Below are 26813 nucleotides of genomic sequence, written 5' to 3' on the forward strand. Positions count from 1 at the left end.
GTAGTTCTGCAGAAGAGCCACCCTGAAGCGTGGCATGTTGATGTTAAACACTGAGTCTGCCTGCAGGGCTGGAAAGTGAGGCGAACCGGAGAACTGCCAACAGTTTCAGGTAGTTCAGGTTTAATGGGAATCTTTTTCAGAGCGAGGCTGTAATATATTAACGGAAACAGCAAGCTATAAACTCCTCCTCTGGAAGAGGTGACAGGCTGCACCCACCCAGTAAGGCCTGAAGGCAGATGGTCTGCAGGTACCTGGAAATATGGCGCATAGCTACAGGCCTGTGGGGGGGCGCTGAAGCCCGCAGCACCATAAGGCAAGTAAGTTACTGTCTGCTGGGACAGGGAGCTCTGGATGATGTAAGGGTCATAGCAATACTACGACAGGCAGGGGGCAGGGTCACATAGAGGTCATTAACAGACATACGTTTGATTATCAGCTCACTGATGAAACAAGTCAATAAACCATGGAAAATAAAAACTGAATCATTCTTCACAGAAACAAAGTAAAATGTAATGCAATTACAGCTGATAGTTGGCAACATTACCAAGGTCATGACCCCCATCCGGTCCAGCTCCCTGTTGGGGCTGCGGGGGATGCGTCTGGGGGTGGACTGGCCCGAATTGGGCGGCGATCCGCCCAGCGATGAGCCGGCGCACAGGGACGGTGGGATGGAGCTCAGCGAGCGGAAGCGGCCACCCAGGCCGTCGCCGCTGCCGACTCTGCACTCGATCTCCTCCGCTCGGATGGCCGTGCTCTCCTTCTCCTCTTGGATCATCCTGAAGGTTGAAGGAATGACAGAAACGTTAGCATTCCACTAACATCTTTCAGCATTCTGTCTTTAATGAATCCAGACAGATGTTTGTTTTCAGGATGAATTTTCTGTTTTAACGGCTTCCTTTTCTGACCACAGACTCATCTCAGAGCAGTAAAAAAGCAACAGTAATATTGATAACATTAAAGCAAACATCTGTGGTATCAGAAAAGCATCAAATCAGAAGTGGAAAAATGTGGTTTGGTGCAACTGGACCGAATCAATGATAAAAGGAAATGTTCTGCAAAACCTGCAGAACCTCTGATTAAGAGGCAGAAAGCAGCAGAACAACCCAGATAGAAAACAAATCATAATGGAAAATGGCCTCAGTGATCCACAGGTGTTATTATCATCAGCCAGAATAATAACCTGATCTCGTTGTTAATGGCGTCCAGCTGCTCCTGCAGCATCAAGGCCAGCGTCTGAGCGTCGGCCTGACCAGCGGGGGACAGCAGGTCCACCGAGCTGAAAATGGTCTCCCGGTCCTCCTCCAGATCCGAGACGTCCATGTCACTCTCAAAGGCCTGGGCCACATTAGCCAAGACGTTGGCCTGCTGCATGCGCTCCCACTCCTGCTCATTCAGAGTCTGCACCTGAATTCCCGTTCAGGAAAAATACAACAGGAGGTCAGTATGTTTGAGATGGCAGAGCGGTTCAGAGGAGCAGGAAGGGGATGAGAAGTCAAAGAAAGTGAAGCCAGAACACAAACGCTGACGGTGTTGCTAAGCAGACTGACTTACATGTCGCTGAAGTCCACAGAGGAAGCACACAAAAAGAAGCAGAACAGAGGAAAACCATCAGAAAGAGTTCCAGCATCGGCGTCACAGGGAAAGTGGGAAGATGAGGAGTCAGAAATGCTGCAGGGAGTCACTAGCAGAGAACAGACTCCCAGCTCTCACCTTGGACGGCTCGTCCCGCAACGCCGCTACACGTCCTTTCTGAGGTCGTCTCAGAACCAGAGCGCCACCATAATGCTCCGAGTTGCTGTCCATCATGGAGGACGCCGAGACGGGGTACCTGAAGTCAGGGGTGCTGCCCAGCTGGGAACGCCTGGAGAAAACACAAACAATCCAATGCTGAAGTAAACAGAAGGAGGGAGTGATGGAAGCAGCTGGTGGCGGAGGCGTTTACCCGTGCAGTGAGGAGTTACTCCTGCTCCTGCCCTGCTCATTCTCCGCCCTCATTGTCTCAATTTGGATCAGGAGCTGCTCCTGTAGAAGGAAACACTCGCAGGGATTAGCAGCCTAGACGCTAACAGATGTTAAATGTAAACCAAGCATTTCCTCACCTTCTCATGGTGCGATTCCTCGATCAGCTTCTTGGTGTGCTCCAGTTCTCTAATCAGGGCGTTCTACACAAACACAGCAATGCATCACTTTATGTTTTGCAGATTTAAATGAGTCTTTCAGGCAGGAAGCTTGTTCTAGGGAGCCAGACTGTGCTGCAGCGTTTCATGGTGGTCCTGATCAACAAGCTCTCCAGAATTCCTTCTTTTTTTTTCCCCCAGCTCACCTTTTTTTGAGTGCATTTCGACATTTTTTATCCATCTGTGAAAACCATTTCTCAAATAGTCTAATCACAGTCAGCCAATCTAAGTTCACTACAGCTCAATACATCAACTAGATGACAACAATCATTTTGGTAACATTTTTTTCTAAGTAACATAGCCTCAAGAGACAATAAAAAATCCCAATCAACTCCTTTCATCACTTCTTCCTTATTCATATATATTAGTGTCCATTCCCATAAACATGCAGTTTTTCTTTTAAAAGGATAAAAAAACACCCAAAGGAAAAAAAAAACTCAATAATGATAAAAAGAACGCTTTAAACATGAGGTTCTTTATTATTTAGCGAATCGATTAATCTGTCAATTACTTTTTCTGATTGATTAATAATCAGATAGCGAAAAGTTCCTTAAAGAAGACTTTTCACGAAATCAAACCACGTTATACTAAAACGTTTCTGCCTGAGGAGTTTTAAATAGAGCAGATGGACAGGAGAAAATAGTTTTTTGTTTTTTTTATATTATATGCAAAATGTTTATATATTTTTTTACAATCTGGGTATGATTCCTGCTCTAAATGAGTCGCTCTGTCAGCTAAAGGCATGTTTTACAGTCTCTATACTCCAATTAACAATTAATCAATTACTAAATTAGTTGAGGATTATTTCAATAATCGATTAATTCCATTAATTTTTTCAGCCCTGCACCTGACAAAAATCTGATCTCACTGGCGATATAAATTGCACACAGTTTTAAACTAAACTTGCTTGATTCTAATCTAAAGGAAAAAGTTTGCTTTACATCTTATAAATATTATGAATTGCTTTAACCCAATCTTCCTGTTTTCAGCCCATTCCTGGTTAGAACTAACCTGACTCCGCCAGATGGATTTGCTCCGCATATCCATCTGGAAACCTTCTGTAGAAGTAATTTTGGGAAGGGGCGAAAATACTGGTTAGCTGATTGGCCTATGTTGGTGATAGACGGGCCAAATAAACCAATCAGATCAACGAAGCATATGACGTACTAACAGAGCGAAGACGAAGAGGAGCCAATTGATAGATCAAACTCTTGCCGAAACCAGTCGGGAGAAGTGCAAATATTTTTTCCTCTGAGAAAAGCCTCCAGAGCAGTGTTTTGCTCTTCTTTCAGTGAAGAAATACTCTGTAATTCCGATAAAACTTGCTCGATAGCCACGCTAACGCTAGCTTCATCGGCTGAAGCCACCATGTCCTTTAGACTGAACTGTCGCACTTCTCGTTGCGTCACACCTCAACCCGCCTCAAAGCCAACGCTGATTGGACGTTCGTTTGGTGAACGGCTCCAAATTTTCTTTAAAGGGATAGTTCGGGATTTTTGACATGAATCTGTATGGCATCCCCATCACCAGTGTCATGCAATCACACTGACTTACCCCTGGCAGCATCCTGTGAGCAGAGTTCTCGTCCAGCTTTGGTCAAGCCGAAAGTAGTCCGGCAGGTTTGCTAGACCCAGGGAAATAAAACGTTTCTCTTCCCAAAACATTATGTGTTCAAAAGAGTGATATTTTTGCATCCCAAAAACATTGTAGTGGAAAAAGTCACACGTCGTTATCACTTGGTCCTATTTTCTCTCTGTTCGTATCAGTGCGCGCGACACCATGACCTGACAGCTAGGGCCTACCTGTTTGATTCGCGATTGTTTACTACTGGGGAGGATGTCTGACTACGAGAGCGACGAGGAAAACATCGACTTCCGCTTAGAGCCAAAGGGATATCTTTATGAACCCGAGTACACTGACGGTGAACTTCGACAAATGGAGTTAGATCGGGCAGAAAGAGAGAGGGTGGACAGAGAAGTGATGGAAGCTGAAGCCGCAGGAGCCACAGCTGGAGCTGCGATATCCAGGGTGGCCGACAAATCATGGTGCACTTGTTTCAAGTGCGAATTAATGCAGACAGAGGTAGAATGCTACTGTTGCCACGAGTGGGATTTAGTAATGCCCGAGATACAGAACCTTTCCATTGATGAGGATGTCGGAGTTGCAGCAGCTGCTGTCTGCATCACTGAAATGAGCTGGAAAAGTTGAGCTCGCTGTCAGAATGACGGCGCGCACTGATACGAACAGAGAGAAAATAGGACCAAGTGATAACGACGTGTGACTTTTTCCACTACAATGTTTTTGGGATGCAAAAATATCACTCTTTTGAACATATAATTTTTTGGGAAGAGAAACATTTTATTTCGCTGGGTCTAGCAAATCTGCCGGACTACTTTCGGCTTGACCAAAGCTGGACGAGAACTCTGCTCACAGGATGCTGCCAGGGGTAAGTCAGTGTGATTGCATGACACTGGTGATGGGGATGCCATACAGATTCATGTCAAAAATCCCGAACTATCCCTTTAACAGAGAGTCTCCAGACTGATCTGTGAGTGAAACCTTGAAAGTCTCACGCGGCTAGGTAGAACTTCCTTACCACCACAATCCTCCTAAAAATATATTCCTCCTCTGAGGTCAACATTTCAATCCCTCTTCCCTTCATAAAGTGTTAAATGTTAGAGAAAGTTTCACTTTCAGGATTTTGTCTTGGTATTTCTTTTGTGCTGGAGAAATAAAATAATTTATATTTCTCTTCCAGATAAATTCTCCAATGTTTTCCAATTTTGCCCTCCAGGATTTCATGAGACCTTTTCCAGTTTTTTAGCAGGTGATGATTAAGAAATGGGGACGATCAAGCACAAATATGTTAGGATTTCAATACTTAGCAGCTGGTCTGCATCCCTCGCTGCCAGCAGATAGAGAGAGACGGTCACCTTGTCCTCCAGAGCAGACATCCTCTCCTTGAGGTGAAGCTGCAGCCTCTCGTTGGACTCTGACAGGAGCTTATCCACCGTCTCAGAGAGCCGTCTGTTGTGCTCCTCGTTCATCTTCTCTCGCTGCCTCGCCTGCAAATACAGACATAGAAAACACACACAGGATAGAAATATCAACATCTATGCAGAGTTCATTTCAACCACCATAAAGAAAGTAATATTCATAATGAAATAAATGTGCCTCTTAGAGGACTAAGGACTGATCAACGACATTTCTTCTTATCGTGCATCGAATCTTTTGAATAATGCTGCGTCGCATCCTGTCCTGTTTGGCTCCGCCCTCAGCGTGTTAAAGGTAAACAGACACCACTGAGGGTCTTGTTGATATACCGTATTATCCGGAATATAAGACTAGGTTTTTTTCATTAAAAGTATATACAAATGTGGGGTCCTCTAATAATCAGGCTCTAACCAATTATAGAGGCTACAGTTGTCTGGGGTCGCTACATGAACAAACAGCAGAGGGCGCTAGTTTTTTGTAAAGCCAGTGGCTTTACAAAAGTGGCCGGGGTTTATCTTTCTATCACAGCAAAAAAAGAAGTGACAAGGATGCTTCAAATTAGGGCTAGGCGTTATGGCAAAAATAAAATATCACGATTTTTTGATTATATTATTGTGATCTCGGTTTTATCACGATTTTTTTAGATACGACCAACATAACTTTAATTACATGCAAAGAAAAGAAAAATTAAATAAATGAACAAGTTTATTAACAAACTTATTTTTTTAATTTCTATATTGTAAACAAACCAAAGAGTATAAAAATGCAATAACTCCTGAGTAAAACAATTACAAATTAGTTACATTTTTCAAGTAACTACAGTCAAAATAAATAAAAATTCTAACTGTATCTTAGTGCAGTTTTATTACTTTAAAATCTTGACTGGTCTAATAAAGTAAAAGAAAAAAGAATGCACACAGAAACTAACTTGAGTTTTAAAAAAAATATGACATTAAACAATAGATTTGTATAATTTCTAAAGTCTTTAGAAACAAAAACTATTATGGAACTGCAAATATAGTGCAAGTCAAGATGTAATCTGTGCAATCTATGCTGATATGATCAGGAAAATAGGCCGTCTGCAGTGGTGCATTACATAGCTCCCAGTTGCAGATGAAATGTATGGTTAAGCTCAAATACGGCTCTGATGTGCGTGAAATTTTTTCTCTGCATTCGGCGTACATACGTGGAATAGCGGTGTTTGAAAAATACGTGCGGCTGGGCAACTCGTAGCTTGGATCCAAAACGTTTAACATTTTATTAAATCCCACTCCTTCTACGGTTCGTAGAGGACATAAACTGACTTTAACTGATTTTTAAACTAATGGACGAACGTCAAACCCTCGGATTATATTCTAGCTGTAAAGTTTTTTTTTGGTAGAAATATAACAGCACTGCAGTTCTGTGGATCCTGATAAATCGGTCTCTTAATAATGACAGATCGTCAGAGGTGTAGATCGTAACACGGTCTTAAATCGTCATATCGCCCAGCCCTACTTCAAATGGAGAGTCACTGCGTAGAGCAGAGTGGATCTAAAGTCAGATGTTTCCAGACATTAGAGGCGGAGTTATGACTGCCAATTTAAAACAATGGTGGTTAACGCAGCAAAGGAACACAGCGTGATGAGTGATAAAACAGAAAGGATTTGAATGTATTTATTTTCTCAGGAAAAACATTATACACCTTTAACATATTATAGTTTAGGGGAGCGAAAAACGTAATTTAGTTTTTTTTATTTACAAAATAATCAAAGGCGACCCGGATGTATATCTGGATGCACAAATAAGCTGATGGTACGGACCGTGCTTCAGAAAGGGATCAGGTACTGACAAGCAGGGCCAGTTTTAACCACAGCTTGCAGACTGGAGCTACACGACGTTTCCTCAGTCTGCTGCTGGAGTGTCAACAGCTGCCCTGAACGCAAACAACACTAAAGAAAGAGTCTGGGGGTTTTTCTTACCCTGAGCAGTTCCTGGTTCTTCTCCTCCAGCTGAGCCTCCATCTGCCTCAGCCGCTCCTCCACGTTGCCGTGGCGTTCCTCCGCCTGGAAACAAAGGAGAAAATCCAAATGCCTTCCATTCATAAAGTACGTTTTCAGTTTAATCTGACAGTGAGCAGAGAGCAGAGCCTTATCTCCCAATGATTCAGCATCGATCCTACAGAAGGATTCATGTTTGTGGGCAGGAAGCTAAAGTCCCTCTGAAGGATGGACGTGTCAGCGTAGAAAGAAAACTAACAGAATTCCAGCTTTAACCTTCGTATAAAACAGCAGCTGAACCTATGAACTCAAAAAGCAGCCAGGGCTTCCAGTATCGACCCGGTATTATCGAGTCAGGACTAAAAGCGAGACTAAAAGTGTGATTTAAAGATGGATCCTATCCGAACCTGCTGTGTTTTAAACCCACAAACTGAGAACATAAAAGCAAATGAAGCCCAGAAAGCACCAGAACAACCAATTCTGTTTGAATTAACCAATCACCAGATATTCATTTAAAGACTGAACTTAACCGGGAGAGAATCGGCTTGTTTTCGACATTTGACTAACTTTGGGTCACGTGATCATTGAGGTATCGGGATCTTAACGTATCTCCAGTCTAACCTGGTTAAGTTCAGTTAAACAGAACCCCCCCTCCATGTTCGAACCGGCCCGTTGAACTGGTCTACCTTGGTCTGAGCCTCAGAGCTGCACAGAGCACTCTGAGGATTCAACATGAAGGCGGCAGCAGCGTGTCCATCAAACAACAGCAGGACAGACAGAGGAGAAAACATGTAACATCAGGACTGATAATCAAGGCTGCTGAAGAGAAAACAGAAAAACATCGAGCAATAAACCAGGCGGGGGGGCATTTGGTTTCTAAAAACCAGAGACGGATGAGAGGAAGAGAAATGCTAAGGCTGGAGTGAAAGGATTTTATACATGGGGAAATAACTCCCAACCCGTTTAATATGCATGGAGGAAACATCAAATAATCAGAACTAAAAGTGGTTAGAAGTTCTAGAAATAAATGGGAACTGATCCATAATAATAAACTGATCAATTAATCTGTTTCTCGATCTGTAAACTTCCATGGCTGGTTTTTAACGCACAGCTGTTTGAATTAATTATCCTACAGTGACTTTATTTGATGGACCCATAACTCACATCAGATCCACTTCAGTTTAAAACCACATGCAGATCTGACTTGAACCTCCGCTAACTGCCAACAAACGCTTTAGTTTTTCTTTTGCTTTTCAGATGCAGAGCCGTTATTAAAGGGGAATTTTGTTTTTTCACATTGGCCCCTTGATTTTACGATATTACATCCTGTTCTACTCACCCATATGAGTTTAGTGTCATTTGGAGCCGTTCTGAAGATATTCCGTTAGGTTATATCAAGTAACGTCTTCCTATGGGCAAAATACTTGAAGCACAAACTAAACTGTTCATAATTTATTCTTTATGGTACGCCAGCATTCATAACATGTAGGCGAATCACTGTCCCACAGACATCCGGGTTATATTTTTTAAATCTATATGTTTTAAAAACAAAGCGTCTACCGTCTACCATTTATTCATCCGGTCCTCTGAACTCCTGCTAGTTTTACCGACATGCCTGGAAGATGTCTAGTGCTACTACAGGGTTCCTACAGCATAAGGCAAGTTAAAGTCAAGACTTTTTAAGACTTTTTAATGCCACTTGAAATACAAATTTAAGACCAAATTTACGAGAAACACAAGAAAAACCTGCTTGTGACAACTTAACCCAAAAGTTTATTATAACATAAACCACTGCACTAATGTTTCACATTTTGAAAATCTTCCCATACAGGAAGAAAGCTAGAAACACACAAATGACAGATATATTTTAACAATTATTTAACTGAATCCAAAAACTTTGTTTTAGCAGGGAACAAAACAAATCAGTTTTAAAGCCCCAACATAACCAGTGCTAAGTCTTTTTTGCAGCTATTTTTCTTTGTATGGTTTTCTTAGTATGTTTGATTTGGTGATAAGTGGAGGCGTTGCAGAGACAAGGGTGGAACTAAACTGAGAAATATCGGCTGTTTCTCTGTAACTCCATTTTGACGCTTTTGTGTTTCGCATGTGCGACTCCACTGCCTTAATTCCCATCGTTCCGAGCTTGAATCGCTTCTTGCACAAAATCCACTGAGCCTCATGTATGTTCCCTGGTTTTAGCCATGGAGAAAACTCTTGGCTGGAGACAATTTTGGTTACATTTACACTTGCTCATATTTTCCAGACAAAAAGTTAATGGCACATCTCCCAAATGTCCCGGCCATAACAACGCTTTTAATGGTTCCACTATCCGGACAGAACCAATAATGGCGAGCCGTTATTTTGTTTAAATAACAAAAAAAAAAGGTACATTTTAACATTTTATTTAGATTACAAAAATAAATCATAATAAAAATAATCCTTTTTATGAGGTTTTAAAAATTAAGACGTACGAAAGACTGATTTAAGACATTTTTATACCAATTAAGGCCTTAGTTTTATTTTGAAGAATTCAATGCCTTTTAAGACTTTTTAAGGACCCGCGGGAACCCTGTACTACCACAGATGATCTTGTTCTCAAAATGGAATTGAACAATTCAGATTAGCTAGCCGAATTAGTAGAATGTGGCCCAGGCTTCCTGTTACGATTCCCGTGCGCATGCGCGGATGACGTTATACACGCGCCGCTTTGTTTTTAAAATACATAAATATAAAACATATAACCTCGGATGTCTGGCAGACAGTGATTCGCCTACATGTTATGAATGCTGGCGTACCATAAAGAATAAATTATGAACAGTTTAGTTTGTGCCTTCAAGTATTTTGCCCATAAGAAGACGTTACTTGAATATAACCTAACGGAATATCTTCAGAACGGCTCCAAATGACACAAAACTTATATGGGTGAGTAGAACAAGATGTAATAACGTAAAATCAAGGGCCCAATGTAAAAAAAAATATATATATATATTCCCCTTTAACTAAACATAGATTTATAATTGAAAAGAAATGTAAGAGGTTATAATGCATCATTTCATCAACTGGTATTTTAACTCCATCAGAGCCTAAACTTAGCTTCATCACAATTGTGGACAGATTGACACCAGAATTGTCCATTTCTTCTGCCTGCAAGTCGTGCTGACAGACTGTCGTCTAATGCTTTATCTGCTCTAATAAATCCCACACAAACTGTTTTAGATTGGAATCCTAAGCTGAAATGCTGACTCTGTGCCTGATCCCACACCAATAAGGTGCCGAGTTTTTCAGCAGAGGTTCGACTATAAATGGATGAAAACAGGAGCAGCTTCTATAAATAGATTTCCGCTGACAACGGCTTCGTACTCTGTGACAATATTGATGGTTATATGATGCACATGTTTATGGAAACTCCCTCCATCCAGGCTAAAGCTGAGCTTTTTTATTATTCTACTAAACTAATAGACCAAACATCTCTTTTATCTTACAGCTAAATCCTGGACAGGCACCAATCATGGTTCTGGGTCATGTTTAAACATGAGTCCCTCTTCCTTCTCTGCTTCATGCCTAATGTCTTAATTCATTAAGCAAACATTCTGCTTAAAGATTACAGATTTAATCATTATTTTAAATGGATTTGTCTGAAGTTTGACTATCCAGGAAGTTCTGAGCTTTACTGAGAGTTTTTTTTATTATTTGGATGAGGATTCAACATCTGATTCATGTTTTAAGTTTAAAATCTGAGATGTAGTCAGATTCAACATCTTTTTTCATCAATCCTGATCAAGAAGAGACTCTATTGGCTGCTGGAACTCCCAGCATGATAAGAAACCAAAAGGATCAACTAGATGAAGCTGCAGAAGTTTGCTCTGAATGGGATCAATGGGAAAATATCCACATCTATTAGCAGAGGGCAGCTGAGCAGTAAAGGGAACTCAGAGATGCTCATATTTTTGAATGTGTGGCTCTGAATTCAATGACTGATCAGGAGGAGCTCCTTCTTCTGTTGGAGATTTAAAGAAAGGTTCTGGTCTTCATTTTAAACTAAACATTAACAAGTTGAATTCTCGTTATTTTTAAGGCTTCTCTTGTTTTTGTGTACCTTTGTGAGGGCGGCGACCCTCTGGGCCAACTCAGCTTCCACCTCAGGCAGAGTCTCTGCTTTGCGGATGGTCTGCTGCAGCTTCTGCTCGGCCAGCTCCAGCTTCTCCTGCAGCTGCCGGTTTCTCTCCTCGGACTGAGAGAGGAATGAAGTCATTAGCAAACATAATGGCCACTGGTCTGTCTGTGTGATGCTACAGGCTCAGCAGTCGACTCCACGGAGTGAAAGGAATGAAAAGAAAAGGGCTGACAGGCAGACGGAGACAAAGGGAGACGGGATGCAGAGATGGGTGGGCAGGAAGGGAAGAACAGAGCATTCACAGCGACACAAAAACAGACAAAAAGCAGAAGAAAAGAGGAGAAAGACGTCTCCTCTCACAGTGACTGCGTGAACACAAACCAACCACTGTTTTCATTCAGTCCTGAAGCGGTGGGAAGTCAAAGGGTGCAGACATCTGAAGGAAGCTTCCATCCAACAAACCCAACGGATTTTATCCAAAGCCAGACCTACCTGTCTGTAGAGGGACTCCTTGTTGGCCACCTCGTTCTCCAGTTTGTCGTTCAGGTCATGGACGGACGTGGCCTCCCGCTGAGCGGCCAGGTAGCGTTTCTCCAGAGTGGTGATCCTCTCCTCCATGTCGTCCTTCTGAGCCATCGACTATGGGGACAAACGGCAGCGTCAGGGACCCGCACACATGCAGCAGGCAAGGTTCTGTTCTGATCCGTCGCTCTCACCTCTCTGAGGTCCCGCTGCAGCCTGGTGTTCATCTCCTCGGACTTGATCAGGTCCTTTCTGGCCGTGTCCAGGTCCTCCTCCAGCTCACTGATGCGTGATACCATGGCAGCCATGCGTTCCTTCATTTGGCCCAGATCAGCCGTCTGACGGTCCACTACCTCCTGGAGCTCCCCCACCTTTCCAAACCCGGTTCCGGACTCATCTTCCTGACTCAGTGAGCCATCCGAGGAGCGCTGTGGTATCAGCAACAAGTCAACCAATCATCTATCTTCTCCATCCATGGATCATCTGAAAAACCAATCAAATCCTTTGACCAGCAGGCCTCCTCACCTTGCCGTTGGTGCTGGGGGGGTTTTCAGACGTGTGGTTGACCTCGCTGGTTCCATCTGCCAGGCCTCTCTTCTGGCTGCTCTGCTCCCTGAGGTAAGACAGCTGTGGGAAACACCAAGAGCAGCTGAGTGCCGACGGCTCGTTGGGCAGTACCGGCCCGTTTGGGTTCAAAGGGTCTGATTCTGCTAAAAGCTTTCAGGAACCACAGTCAGACATCTCCTTATGGCGCATATTGGGCGGAAACACTGGGTGCAGATTTCTATTAGTAACGGACCTTCATGCTTCACCTGAACTCTTCATGAAATGCTGATGCTGCTGGTTTTCCAGGTTTAAAACGCTTTGAGGATTCCTGCTGCTCTTACTGGATTCTGTTCAGTTCAGGGATCCAGAGGAAACCAGTTGATGACCCAGTTCACTCCTGACAAAAGCTTCATCTGCTGCAGCTGGGAAGAGGCTACTAAAGAGGTTCTTTCATCTAAATCAGGCCCAATCTTGCATTTTGAATCATGTCTGTCAGAGTAATCCTCATGAATTCTGCTCTCTGAGCTGCAGCCCCTCCCTATTCGGGAACACGAGCGGCCATCTTTGTTCTACGTAGAGTAGGAATCTAGCTTAATGTTAATGAAAAAACTCTGCTTCTATCATTGGTTTTCACATCAACTGATCCTTTGTTGTTCTGCTACTTGACTTCCAGCCTGGAGATGTTCTAAAGCTCAGGGAGAAAAGTTCTGGGTCAAAAACGAAGCGTTTGGCTTGGTGTCACCATCAGGCGGATCATTCGCTGGAGAATTTTAATCTCAACAGTTTTGTTGCCGTTTGGTTTATCTGAGTTTTTTTTTTTTTTATATCTCCCTACTAATGAATAAAAAATGGATCCCAAACCATGATAGAGTCTCCACCGTTCTTCCCTTTCCAAACCAAATTGAGACTTTGGTTTTAACAGAACAATCCGAGCTGGACTGGGTCTGTGTGAGTGTGTCAATATCTGAGGTCCTCTGGGCTTTTCAATCAACATCTGGACCTTCCTGTGTTTTACTGCTAACCTGCAGAAACACTCAACTTCTTATTTTACCTAAACCGTTCCATTCAGGACTAAAACCTGAATATTTGGACCAAGTTTAACCCCCAGAAATGCATCAAACATCTTAAAACTTTAACCTTCTTCCTATGGAAGTTCTTCAGGATGTGTTTCTTACTTCTTTGTGAGAGATGGCGAGCTGCTCCTCCAATGCACTGCATCGCTCTAAAGCAACGCGGAGTCTTTCTCTCACCTGTTTAAAAAAACAAATGAACCCTGTGTGACTCCATTTCATCAGCATTTATCTTTGGATTTCTCATAATTCTTTTATTTCCAACACTCCAAACATTATTTTTTACCTTCTCATCGAGGGCTTTGTGGTGTTCAAAAAGTGACTTAAGCGCTTTCAGGACCTCCACCTCACTGGAGACGCCTGCAGGAGACTGAGCCTGCCTCTTCACCACAGTCATCCTCAGACTGCGCTCGTGACGAGACACCAGGCACTCCAAGTGCTCCAACAGCAGCTGCACACACATCAGAGCATTAACAAGTCAGCGTTTGCATCTTCTACTGGGAACCACATGTGCATCAACAGAGCAGTTAGATGCTGTCAGATGTGTTGTGTGTAGTGGAAAATTTCTGATGACTAAGCAGCTTTCCACATGGAGGGCTTTGGACAATGCTTTGGATTAGAAGACAGAGGCTGACGGTGAACCGCTGTTATGACAACCAGCTCCAGTCAAAACAGAAAGAGGCAGGAATTAGCCAGGTATGTCTACACGCCGCTCACCCGGGTGTTGTTCCTCTCTGCCTTCAGCTCTGCGATCTCCTCCTCCTTTTCCAGAAGCTGCTCTCGGTAGATGTTCACTTCCTTCGTCAGAGCAGCAAACTCCTAGAAAACGGAGCAAAGCGCTGAGTGAAGGTCTGAAGAAAGCATCATTATTAGCTTTAAAAAAACCTAAAACTTCCACAAAGCAGAACCTTTAACTGAAGCACAGTGCAGACAGGTGGGGTTTTATGTTTAATAACTGGATTTGCAGTTATTTTATTACAATAAAACCTGTCCAACCCACAGCGTCTCTGGTATAAAGTTATGAATGATTAGCTCCCCCCCCCGTGTGGTTTCAGTGATTGCTCCCACAGTAAACCGCCGTGCATTATTGGACATTCCTGCATCTTCATGAGGGGGCTGACAGTCATGCTTACATGATGAGCTCTGGAGCGTCAGACAACAAGCACTCCAAAAGATAAGTTATCTCATACAGGGTTCCTACAGCATAAGGCAAGTTAAAGTCAAGACTTTTTAATGCCAATTCAAAAAAAAATTTAAGACCAAATTCACAAGAAACACAAGAAAAACCTGCTTGCGACAACTTAACCCAAAGGTTTATTATAACATAAACCACTGCACTAATGTTTCAAATGTTGAAAAGCTTCCCATACAGGAAGAAAGCTAAAAACACACAAATGACAGATATATTTTAACAATTATTTAACTGAATTCACAAACTTTGTTTTAGCAGGGAACAAAACAAATCAGTTTTAAAGCCACAACATAACCAGTGCTAAGTCTTTTTTGCAGCTATTTTTCTTTGTATGGTTTTCTTAGTATGTTTGATTTGGTGATAAGTGGAGGCGTTGCAGAGACAAGGGTGGAACTAAACTGAGAAATACCGGCTGTTTCTCAGTAACTCGATTTTGACGCTTTGTGCTTCGCATGTGCGACTCCACTGCCTTAATTCCCATCGTTCTGAGCTTGAATGACTTCTTGCACAAAATCCTCTGAGCCTCAAATATGTTCCCTGGTTTTAGCCATGGAGAAAACTCTTGGCTGGAGACAGTTTTGGTTACATTTACACTTGCTCGTATTTTCCAGACAAAAAGTTAATGGCGCATCTCCCAAATGTCCCGGCCGCAACAACGCTTTTATTGGTTCCGCTATCGGGACGGAACCAATAATGGCGAGCCGTTTTTTTTTTTTTTATAAAAAAAAAAAAGGTAAGTTTTTAATGTTTTATTTGGATTACAAAAATAAATCGTAATAAAAATAATCCTATGTATGATGTTTTTAAAATTAAGACCTACAAAAGACTGATTTAAGACATTTTAATACCAATTAAGGCCTTAATTTTATTTTGAAGAATTCAATGCCTTTTAAGACTTTTTAAGGACCCGCGGGAACCCTGTACTACCACAGATGATCTCGCTCTCAAAATGGAATTGAACGATTCAGATTAGCTAGCCGAATTAGTAGAATGTGGCCCAGGCTTCCTGTTACGATTCCAGTGCGCATGCGCGGATGACGTCATACACGCGCTGCTTTGTTTTTAAAATACATAAATATAAAACATATAACCTCGGATGTCTGGGGAACAGTGATTCGCCTACATGTTATGAATGCTGGCGTACCATAAAGAATAAATTATGAACAGTTTAGTTTGTGCCTTTAAGTCGTTGCCCATAAGAAGACGTTACTTGGATATAACCTAACGGAATATCTTTTTAAGGACCCGCGGGAACCCTGTCATATGGCCTTCCAGACCATCTTCACACCTGCTATCATAGAGAACAGTGGAAGGAATACATCTAATTCAAGCTCACATGATTCCCCTCATAAAGGACGCGTACACACGCTTTTAGAGATTCTATGCATGGATGGGCTGCTGAAGACTGCTGATTTTCTTTGCCCTGTGGTGCAGACAGCGTTCCTGACAGTAGCAGGGGGTGGGGGTGATCATTTTCTTCCATTCTCCCTTTTCTCCCGTCCAGCTCTTCCAGCTATTGGCACAGAGGCTGGATCACTCAAGGAGGAGGGAAAGTGCTGCTATTGGTCAGAGCGACCGATATCCACCCACTGCTGGCCAATGAGAGGCTTTCGATACGGAGGCCCGTGGCTAATTACAGAGCTGCTCACTTCCTACATTCCTGCAGAGGAGAAGTGAACTTCAGCTGTAGATTTTGCTTTTAAAAAACCTTCAGCTGCATGAGAAATCCTGATTCAGAGAATTGAAAAGGTCCCCGTCATCTTTACATGCAGTCCTGGATTAACAGAACTGCAAATGTTATGCTTTACAGCCCAGACATAAACCTGTATATTTCACTGAATCTAATAGTTTACTGCAGGGCAGGCTTAAGCAATCTGCCCCGTTTCACTTTCAAAGGTAGGGAAATGGATTGAGAGAGATCCGCACTCAGCACTGCAGCTCTCTGTGGGAGGGAGATCCGAGCCTTGGCTGGGCGGACCTGATGGCAGCGACAACAGGAAGGCAGGACAAAACGTCCTCCCTAAGTTCACAACAAGGTTATAAACCGAACGATCACCAGACAGGAGGCTGACGCCAAATATACTCTTTACTTTAGTTCTGGGAAAGTTTCAAGGAGCTGAACAGCAACGACCCAAAGAAATTTGTCTCAGCTTAGAAACAGAACATTTTCCCACACTGCCTGATGGATGTAGAGGAGAAACATGCTGGTTAGGAGGAGTGAGCCGCTCCATAAGATTTGGAAGGGAGGCGGAGATTAGAGGGAGGGGAGCTAGATCTATATGAGTGCCAACCTGTTAAAGGAACAGAGCAACAGAGAGGAATGATCCTTTCCAGGGAAAACCGCCATGCAAACTGCAGCACATTGGAAACAAGGAAGTCTTTCCTACAATTAGGAATCTTGTGCAAAATAGAGAATATGTTGAGAACTGTAAAAATCGAAACAGACTTAGAACATTAATAAAATGTTAGGATCCCATCTTCATGTGAACAAAGCGAGCAGAATGCATAATGCAGATGGCTGCATGCATAGTGAAACAGAGGCCTTTTGGCATCAATCTTTAATGAGGACTGATATCTGCCATCCTTTTACCTCCAAATGCACAAACCAGTGGATCTAGTCTATCTGTGTGAATATTCCAATCGACAAAATTTGTTTGGAGAGAAGATCAGAAGCAACAGGCTTCTTACCTGCTGCACGCAGACTTTAGCTGTTCTTAAGCTAAACTGAAATGTGACACTGAGCAGAACGCATCTGTTCCCCTTTCAGGAAGACCCACCACCAAAAACTAATGAGGCTCCGCAGCAACTCCAACTCAGGGACAAGTTTCCATCTGAATGAAATGGATGTACAGAGAAGTTCAAACCCCATCGATACCTGCTTTCTCTGCAAATCTCACAATTCTAAACTTCCACCATAAAACGGGCGAATCCAAATGAATCCCAGAGTTGACGTAAACTTGGGGATGTTCCCTTATTTGGTTCTGGCCTGTGCTTTTGTAACGAAACATCTGAACACGTTAACACATGTATGATCGCCATTGTGGAAAACAACTCGTGAAGAGCGACCAGCTAGAAGAGCGAGGTGCGCGAGAACACTGGGACCCTTTTTTCCACCTGGATCCCCGCTCTTTTTCGCCCTCATCTCCCTCCGTTGTCACACAAACTTGCCCCCACTTCATCACCACCTCGGCCGTATCTAGACCCACAACTAGTTCCTGATTGTCCCTCTTGCATTGTGGCGTGGAATAACATAGCACAGACCACACTTCAAAATTTGGCATAAATCCAAAAGTCCTGCAGGGTTCAGCCTTCGTCCTGCAGGGTTCAGCCTTAGTCCTGCAGGGTTCAGCCTTAGTCCTGCAGGGTCCAGCCTTCGTCCTGCAGGGTCCAGCCTTCGTCCTGTAGGGTCCAGCCTTCGTCCTGCAGGGTTCAGCCTTCGTCCTGCAGGGTCCAGCCTTCGTCCTGCAGGGTTCAGCCTTCGTCCTGTAGGGTCCAGCCTTCGTCCTGCAGGGTTCAGCCTTCGTCCTGCAGGGTCCAGCCTTCGTCCTGCAGGGTCCAGCCTTCGTCCTGCAGGGTCCAGCCTTCGTCCTGCAGGGTCCAGCCTTCGTCCTGCAGGGTTCAGCCTTCGTCCTGCAGGGTTCAGCCTTCGTCCTGCAGGGTCCAGCCTTCGTCCTGCAGGGTTCAGCCTTCGTCCTGTAGGGTCCAGCCTTCGTCCTGCAGGGTCCAGCCTTCGTCCTGTAGGGTCCAGCCTTCGTCCTGCAGGGTCCAGCCTTCGTCCTGTAGGGTCCAGCCTTCGTCCTGCAGGGTTCAGCCTTCGTCCTGCAGGGTCCAGCCTTCGTCCTGCAGGGTCCAGCCTTCGTCCTGTAGGGTCCAGCCTTCGTCCTGCAGGGTTCAGCCTTCGTCCTGCAGGGTCCAGCCTTCGTCCTGCAGGGTCCAGCCTTAGTCCTGCAGGGTTCAGCCTTCGTCCTGTAGGGTTCAGCCTTCGTCCTGTAGGGTTCAGCCTTCGTCCTGCAGGGTCCAGCCTTCGTCCTGTAGGGTCCAGCCTTCGTCCTGCAGGGTTCAGCCTTCGTCCTGCAGGGTTCAGCCTTCGTCCTGCAGGGTCCAGCCTTAGTCCTGCAGGGTTCAGCCTTCGTCCTGTAGGGTCCAGCCTTCGTCCTGCAGGGTTCAGCCTTCGTCCTGTAGGGTCCAGCCTTCGTCCTGTAGGGTCCAGCCTTCGTCCTGCAGGGTTCAGCCTTCGTCCTGCAGGGTTCAGCCTTAGTCCTGCAGGGTCCAGCCTTCGTCCTGTAGGGTTCAGCCTTCGTCCTGCAGGGTTCAGCCTTCGTCCTGCAGGGTTCAGCCTTCGTCCTGCAGGGTTCAGCCTTCGTCCTGCAGGGTTCAGCCTTAGTCCTGCAGGGTTCAGCCTTAGTCCTGTAGGGTCCAGCCTTCGTCCTGCAGGGTTCAGCCTTCGTCCTGCAGGGTTCAGCCTTCGTCCTGCAGGGTTCGGCCTTAGTCCTGTAGGGTCCAGCCTTCGTCCTGTAGGGTTCAGCCTTCGTCCTGCAGGGTTCAGCCTTCGTCCTGCAGGGTCCAGCCTTAGTCCTGCAGGTTTCAGCCTTAGTCCTGTAGGGTCCAGCCTTAGTCCTGTAGGGTCCAGCCTTCGTCCTGCAGGGTTCAGCCTTCGTCCTTTAGGGTTCAGCCTTCGTCCTGCAGGGTTCAGCCTTAGTCCTGTAGGGTCCAGCCTTCGTCCTGCAGGGTTCAGCCTTCGTCCTGCAGGGTTCAGCCTTAGTCCTCATGGATCACGGTCCGGCACTCTTCAGGCGTCTCATTTGCTGCCAGACTCTCCTCTTCAATGAATGGGTGATTAACAGACTTTTTCAGATATGATGGCATCCAGAGGAGGTCATGCTATCATGAATCGGGTGTCTTACAGCACAGTCCCTGAGGACCAGGGTTGGAAACCCCTGACTTAATGTAGAATGGACTTTATGCTGTTCTGTTAACAACATAACTTGTCAACAAACATCAGCTGATGTGCTAAAAGGATGAGGATATGACAGGAAGATGATAGAAAACAGCATGATATCAATAACTGCAGGAGATTGAAGTGTTAAATTTCCTTAGAACAACCAGACTTTTAAAAGCGCTGTTAAAAAGCACAGACCGCCGCCCATCCCCCCATAAACGGTTGTGTGAATGCCCTGAAAACAGAAAACTGCATCAGTTAAAGTCCATTTTCAAAGAATTGAAGTGAAGTCTGATGTATGTATGAATGTAAGAGCGACATACCCCCATATATTTACAGTCGGTTTAAAGAAAGAGTTTAGTCTGTTAATAAAGTCGGTTTTAAGTGACTGAAATTTTCACCTTGTTGGACATTTTCTAATCTGTCTTTTATTCTATTCGTCCATCTCATTTTTAGTTGGTTCATATTTTGCTATATTATACAGATAGGTTGACATTTCATTTTTTTAAACTCAGAGATATTATTGATAATTTAGTAATCAAATTGTTAACTGGAGTAAAGAGAATTTAAAATACAGTGAGGAAAAACTAAAGGAAACATTTGAACTCTGGAATTGCAAACAAAGGCTACTGGAACAAATATTAACATCCTCAGGTGTTCAAATACTTATTTATATCATACAAATAAATAGTTAAAAAAATTGATATATTGTGATTTCTGGATTCTATTTTTTTAGATGATGTCTCTCACAGTGGACATGCACCTACAATGAAAATTTCAGACCCCTCCATGATTTCTAAGAAGGAAAACTTGCAAAATAGCAGGTTGTTCAAATACTTATTTTTCTCACTGTAGGCCTTTAGCTGACAGAGCAGAAATTATATCAAGATGGTAAAAAATAAATATATAAACATTTTGAATTAAAAAAAAACTTGTCTATCAATTTGCTCCATTCAGAACTCCTCAAGAGGAAAAGTTTTAGTCTCATCTGGTTTAATTCTGTAAAAAAAAAAAATCTTCCTTCAGGAAACTTTTGCCATCTGATTATTAATCAAGTAATTGACAGATTAAGATTAGCATGATAATCGATAGTTGCAGCCCAAGTTAGAAAACAACATTTTGCTTACAGTCAGTATTTATTACAGCACCTACAATTAATTGCTCAACTATAACTATACTTCATATTTTAATTCAGTATAAATAAAAAAAATAACCCTTCATGTTACGGAAAATATTCTTGATAAAAGTGAAAATCTATTGTTGGTCAATCGACCAAATCATTTTAGATTCCCTAAATGGATATTTAGCATCTATAATCCAACATAAACTGAAAAAACGTATAAATTAAATATTAAATCAGCCCTTTCTCAGATATATTTAATGAACATCATAGAATAGAAGAGAATTGAAACGGTATTTTCTAAATATTCTATTTTAGAATTGTTGGCCAGCGTTTGGATATCGTCCTAGTCCACTGTGAAGCTATTGTTATTTTTAAAATGTGTTAAAATAAAGTTTTATTGCTCACAGCAGCTTTGAAAATTCTGTAGTGTTTACTGTTAATATAGATCCTAAACAAATTAATTAATTTTGTTTCAAAAAGGTTTCAAGCTGTTTTATTAAACAGAGAAGCAGAATGCTTCCAGCCGCTGCTGTAACAGTGATATGAAGAGACAAGTTTGGCCCATGCTTCGTTTGCCTGATCGCCATTTTGCTCCCATCACATGTCGATATTGTTTCTTTTTTTTTTTTCTATTTTCTTACCAAAAACAAACCATTTTAAATCCATGTACTTTATTCCATAAATCTGTTTAATTCTCCTTGGTTGTTTATTGATGGCGACTAATGGAAACAATTAGTTGTAAAATGAATGAGAACTCGTAGACTCACTCGCTGGTATATGATAATTTATAAGGGTATTCTGCATCTGTTGCCCTCATACCTAGGGATGCACGATATAATCGGCCCCCTATCGGTATCGGCCTTAAAACTGAATATAGGACATCGGCCACCCCACCGATATTTAACCCGATATTTGATCATCTTCCGAGTTTCTAAAGTCTAAAAAAAAAAAATACTACTTCTTCTTCCTCAAAAACTTCTTTTTTACAGACTTAAAAACTTCTAAAGACGAGGGAAAAAATATTGATATATTAAAATATCCCAATATCTTCATATGCTGATATATTGCCATTTAAAAACACCATATCAATCTCTTTTACTAATGAAATATTGCTATATGTCATCGTTATGCTACGAAATCCCCCGAAAATTCACGAAATTTTGCCATATTTTTATGTGTTGATATATTGACGCGGTATCGATCTATTTTACTAACAAAATCTCACAAGAATTTGCAAAATATCACGAGAGTTTGTAACAGAACGATGAAATTTCACCAGATTTTGAAAGTAAAATAGATCGATACCGCGTTTTTAAAAATCAATTCGATATCAGCATGTGAAAATATATTTGAGTATATTATTTTTCAAAGTGTCAGAAATGGATAACAAAACTGCTATTTTCAATGACTACTTATTTTTGTCCAGCTTTAACATCAGTATCGATATCGGTTATCGGCTACATGAGTTTTAAAATATCAGCATATCGGATATCGGCCAAAATCCCAATATCGTGCATCCCTACTCATACCTCTGTGAGTACATTCAACCAAGAGCGGCTGGACTGTATTCTCGATGTTCTCAAGACTGGAGTCTTTCTGAAGTCTTTCAAGACTTCAGAAAGACTGGAAGTTGAAGGATTTGATTCCAATCGGACATTTTCAACGATTGCTCAAAGGTTTAAAAAAGATGTATATGATTTGTAACTGTTTTATGAATTCTAATTATAGATAGATGTAATTGTAAACTGTAATGTAATTTGTAATGTAATCTTTTTTGCCGCTGTCTTGGCCAGGACTCCCTTGAAAAAGGGATTGTTAATCTCAATGGGACTTTTCCTGGTTAAATAAAGGAATAAAAAAAAAAAGAACTGGCAAATATTTTAAATTTAATTTGCCATTATTCTCTGTAAACTATTTCACCATATTTATTAATTAATCTTAGTTCAAGATCCATGCAGGACTGCTGGCAGACAAAACGGCTTTGAATAATGTGGTAAAATAATAAAAATAATAACTTAAAAGATGATATGGTTCATTTAGAATAAATCATCCTATTTAGTTGCAAACTTTTACAGTTAACTTCAGCAGTTTTTTTTTTTTTTTAAGTAGAAACAGAAATCTGAATACCGCCAAAAACTTTAACAGCTGGCATAAATTTACAGATTAGAGTACAGTAAAGCTTTATGGCTGCCTTTAACCAAGATTAGTGGTGGAAGAAAAGAGGGACGTGGAGTACAAAGGTTATATACTCTGTAGTAGGAATATGACGTCACTCTGTGTGCCTTTGTGTACAGAGCAGCTGAGTCATAGAAACAAGAGAAAAAGAGCATTGTGAGGCTGTGGTGGGTTCCAAACAAACCCTTCAGAGATCCATGTGTGCGTTTATTAAAAAACAGCAAATCTGTCTCACTGAAAGCTTTAACTGAACGCTTTATGGGCGTTAAAACATCCCATTAAAAAAAAAGGAAGAACGGTTCAAAGGATCTGGGTTCAAATCTGGGAGGATTCAGGGAAAAAAAATGTTTTTTATAATCCAGAGAAGATCAATGCTCTCCTCTAAGCTGTCCTTTGTGAGCTTCTTTTGAAGTCAGCTAAGGTTTGGTTAAAGGACAACGCGCTCGCTATGTAGCTTTCATGTCACCGTGGAACAAGTCGGCCTTTGTGTGTCCATCTGCGCTCACGCTGCGGTGTCAGGGCAGAAACCTGCTCACTCAATTCAATTCAACCGTTTCATACAAGAAATGGGAGGAAAAAACTAAAAAGAAAACAGTCAAGCATCATTTCTACATCCTCTCTTTATTCAACACAGGTCTTTTTTTCCTGCACAAGCTAAAATAGATGTGATGTCGTCCTGACTTTCACTTCCTCACGTTACTTGGTGGAAAAGTTTCTAATCCTGGGAAATGAGTTTAAAATTAGAAGAAACCAGAAACCAGGAAAATCAAACTAATTTGTGATCCAGGTTGAACAGATAAATGGAAATGACAGATATTCTGGGTCGTTGGTGTCGTCTTCCTCATATAGGGTCAGGATGCTTTCAATAGCTCGTTTTCCAGTAATATCCTAAAAGACATGAATCTTTGGTCTGATTAAATTCATATTATACCTTATTAGACATACTACTAATGAATAAATGTGAGAACAATCCGAGAGAGACGGTTTGTTGGCCTCATTTAGGAGCTCAGCATTTTACTTCCTGTATTTCACATAGGTTAACTGCCTTTGTCAACAGAAAATCCCAGATTAGATGTTATAATCTCTTAATCCAAATGTAAATTTTTGTCTACACCTTCTGTAAACTCTGAAATGCTAACGGTTGTGAAAATTAACCTGAAACCTTGTTGTAACCTGAAATGAAGCTGATTTTAAATCTGTGTAAAAGCCGTGGAAATGGTGTTTAAATCCGTTTTCCTAATTATTTACACATATATGAGAGAAAACCGTCTGCTGGAGTAGCTGCAGTCCCACTCTCACAGCCTCATGCTGAGTCACATGCTCTCCCGTGTGGGCAATAGTCTACGATTTTTAACTATCAAATCCTATAACTTGATTTTCTCCTTTAGGTTTTATAGTTAAAAAAAAAGACTAATGGCTTTCAATTCTTTCAAATATCACACACTGAATGTTTACAGCTAGCGGGATCACACAGTGACGTGAATAACTGATGTCACTGTGAGCTCTGGAAGCCCAAGGACTGGGTTGGTGGATCAAACCAAATCCAGATTTTCCAAAAATTAAATCTTAATGAATAATGAAATCCATTCATCACTGAGTCCTACTCCCACCGGCACACGGAGAACAACCTTAGGTAGCAATTCAGCTCTGTAGCAAATCTGTAACAACGGTTTAATCGCGCAAAAATAAAATACTCCATCGGTCGTATCAGAAACAAGTTTCTCCAGTTATTATACATTCCTGTACTAAATGTAGAATAACTCGAATACAGGGAAATATTCCAATGTATTTGCTGAGCAGCAGCTCCTCCGCAGCGTGTGCACGTATAAACAGAAAAGCATGGCTGCAGAAGCATCCAGGACATTACACATCTGTGAAGGTTCTCAGTCTTCCAGGTCATGGTCATTTTCTAGAAGACGTTTCTCCTCTCATCCAAGAGCCTTTTTCAGTTCTAACTGATTGTGTGAAGCACTGAGACCAATCCAGTGGGAGGGATCAAAGCCACCTTTAGTCTCCCCTAACTCCTTCCACATTACGCGCGTCAAGGCGCAACAAAATGTCCCGCAGCGCGTTTTGAGCAGCAGGCGCAGCAAGTCTGAACAGCCGAAGCAGCGCGTCGTGAGCATTTAAGCATCTGATGCACGCGACGCAAACTCAGCTGCTGCTTGAGATGGAAAAATTTAACTTCTGCTGCTCGATGAGCCACATCAACCAATCAGAGAAGCTTATTTGGGAGCTGACAGCGAGACAGACACATCACTGATGATACAGAGCGCTATGATCACTCTTCTGAAACAGTTTATTAACACCTAAATTAACTTAAAATTCTGGCAAAATATGTTCACTTTTATTATCCTGGTGCCTGCAGTTTGGATTACATACATAAAAACCGCAAACTGCGAAGAGGCGACCGGGCCATAGGCTGCTGTTGAATGGGATTCCTAGAGACAGAAATAATATTTGAAGGCAGGATGGTAATCTGGATGAACTGACTGCACCGATGAAGTTTTCAGGTGGATTTTCCCACTTAAAAACATATCAAAACTACTTTATTCCCACTGATCACAGCAAATATAGCTGCAGGGCAAAGAAAGGATAGAGTAGCTCTGCCCAACACACATCAGACCCACTTTCTCACCGCGCAGCTTTGCTGCTCCTGCTCCGCGTCAGAATTAAACTTGTACAAGCATCAAAAATGAAGCAGCAGACACGTTTTTGCTGTGTTTGGTGTGAACGTAGCATGATGCTACGTTCAGACCGCAAGCAGCAAAGGCAGCAGGAGCAGCTAATTTACATGCAAAGTCAATGGTTGACGCGCATCAAGGCACAGCAAAACATCCTGCAGCGTGTTTTGAGCAGCAGAAGCAGAGCGTTTGAGCATCTGACGAGTGCAACCCATTGTAAACGCAGTTGCTGCTGGAGTTGGAAAATGTGTACTTTTGCTGCTCAATGCGCCACATCAACCAATCAGAGAAGTTGATCTGAGAGCTGGCAAGGGAGATAGACACAGCACTGCTGATACAGATCGTTATGATCACTCCTCCGAAACAGTTTATTAACACCTAATTTAACTTAAAATGCTGAAATCTGCCGGCAAAACATGTTCGCTTTTATTATTCTGGTGCCTGCAGTTTGGATTAGGTACATGAAAACCGCCTTCCAGCCGCAACGGCAAACCGAGAAGAGGCGACCGGGCCATAGGCCCCTTTTGAATGGGAATCCTGGTGACATGCAACAACGGTATGTGGGGGTCTGAGCGGCTCCAACAGAGAAATAATATTTGAAGGATGGTAATCTGGATGAAGTGACTACACAGATTAAGTTTTCAGGTGGATTTCTCACAGAAAAACTTATTAAAACTACTTTTTATTCACTGATCACAGCATATATAGCTGCCATTGTTACAGGCAGAGAAAGGATAGGTTAGCTCCGCCCAACGCGCATCAGACCCACTTTTTCACCGTGCAGCCAGGACAGCAAAGATGCTTCAGCTGCGCATCAGAACTAACTTTTACAAGCATCCAAAATGAAGCAGCACGCACCGTTTTGCTGCTCTTGCTGCTTGCGGTGTGAACGTACAATTACTTCCCATAATCCGGACAAAAGTAGCGTTGGAACAAAGGCAAAAAGTTAGCTGCATTCCACCCCAAAATGCAGGAAACGGCTTTTCAGAGATTATAAATTTCAACATTTACGTTGCGCAAAGCCTAAAGATGTAATACATCAAGGTGTACGCCCTATGAAATATCCCGAGCTAAAAGCCTGGTGGTCAAATGTCTCTGCTCCTAACATTGAGGACAGACTGGGACAGAGACAGACAGATGTATCCAGCAGCGAACACAAGCATTTAAACTTAATAATAAATAAACAACCAAAGCTGCCTGTCTTTGAGGACGCCGCTGCTGTAACGAGCTGCTGACGTGGAAGCAGGCCGTTCTGGAATGTTTGTGCATTCCAGTCAAATGGAAAACACAGAGAAAGA

General features: G+C 42.5%; 1 protein-coding gene across 19 annotated transcripts in view; it reads right to left on the reverse strand.

Annotated features, from left to right (window-relative positions):
- Positions 1-26813, reverse strand: part of ppfia1 (PTPRF interacting protein alpha 1) — a 61309-nt gene that overhangs the window by 19971 nt on the left and 14525 nt on the right. For 12 of the 19 annotated variants that reach the window (XM_038293539.1, XM_038293533.1, XM_038293540.1 and 9 more), the window contains exons 3-18: positions 14120-14221; positions 13689-13853; positions 13508-13582; positions 12312-12413; positions 11981-12214; positions 11757-11903; positions 11247-11381; positions 7837-7869; positions 7133-7216; positions 5111-5242; positions 2100-2162; positions 1943-2022; positions 1711-1861; positions 1552-1557; positions 1181-1404; positions 545-776 (exon numbers count right to left, since the gene is read on the reverse strand). In XM_038293539.1, coding sequence (XP_038149467.1) covers positions 545-776; positions 1181-1404; positions 1552-1557; positions 1711-1861; positions 1943-2022; positions 2100-2162; positions 5111-5242; positions 7133-7216; positions 7837-7869; positions 11247-11381; positions 11757-11903; positions 11981-12214; positions 12312-12413; positions 13508-13582; positions 13689-13853; positions 14120-14221 — 1965 coding nt within the window. The remainder of the gene's footprint in view (positions 1-544; positions 777-1180; positions 1405-1551; positions 1558-1710; positions 1862-1942; positions 2023-2099; positions 2163-5110; positions 5243-7132; positions 7217-7836; positions 7870-11246; positions 11382-11756; positions 11904-11980; positions 12215-12311; positions 12414-13507; positions 13583-13688; positions 13854-14119; positions 14222-26813) is intronic. The other 7 variants (XM_038293548.1, XM_038293537.1, XM_038293547.1 and 4 more) reach the window with 3 other exon arrangements.

This window comes from Cyprinodon tularosa, unplaced genomic scaffold (genome assembly GCF_016077235.1).
Source record: "Cyprinodon tularosa strain WSP-4 unplaced genomic scaffold, ASM1607723v1 ctg328, whole genome shotgun sequence".
Lineage (NCBI taxonomy): Eukaryota > Metazoa > Chordata > Actinopteri > Cyprinodontiformes > Cyprinodontidae > Cyprinodon > Cyprinodon tularosa.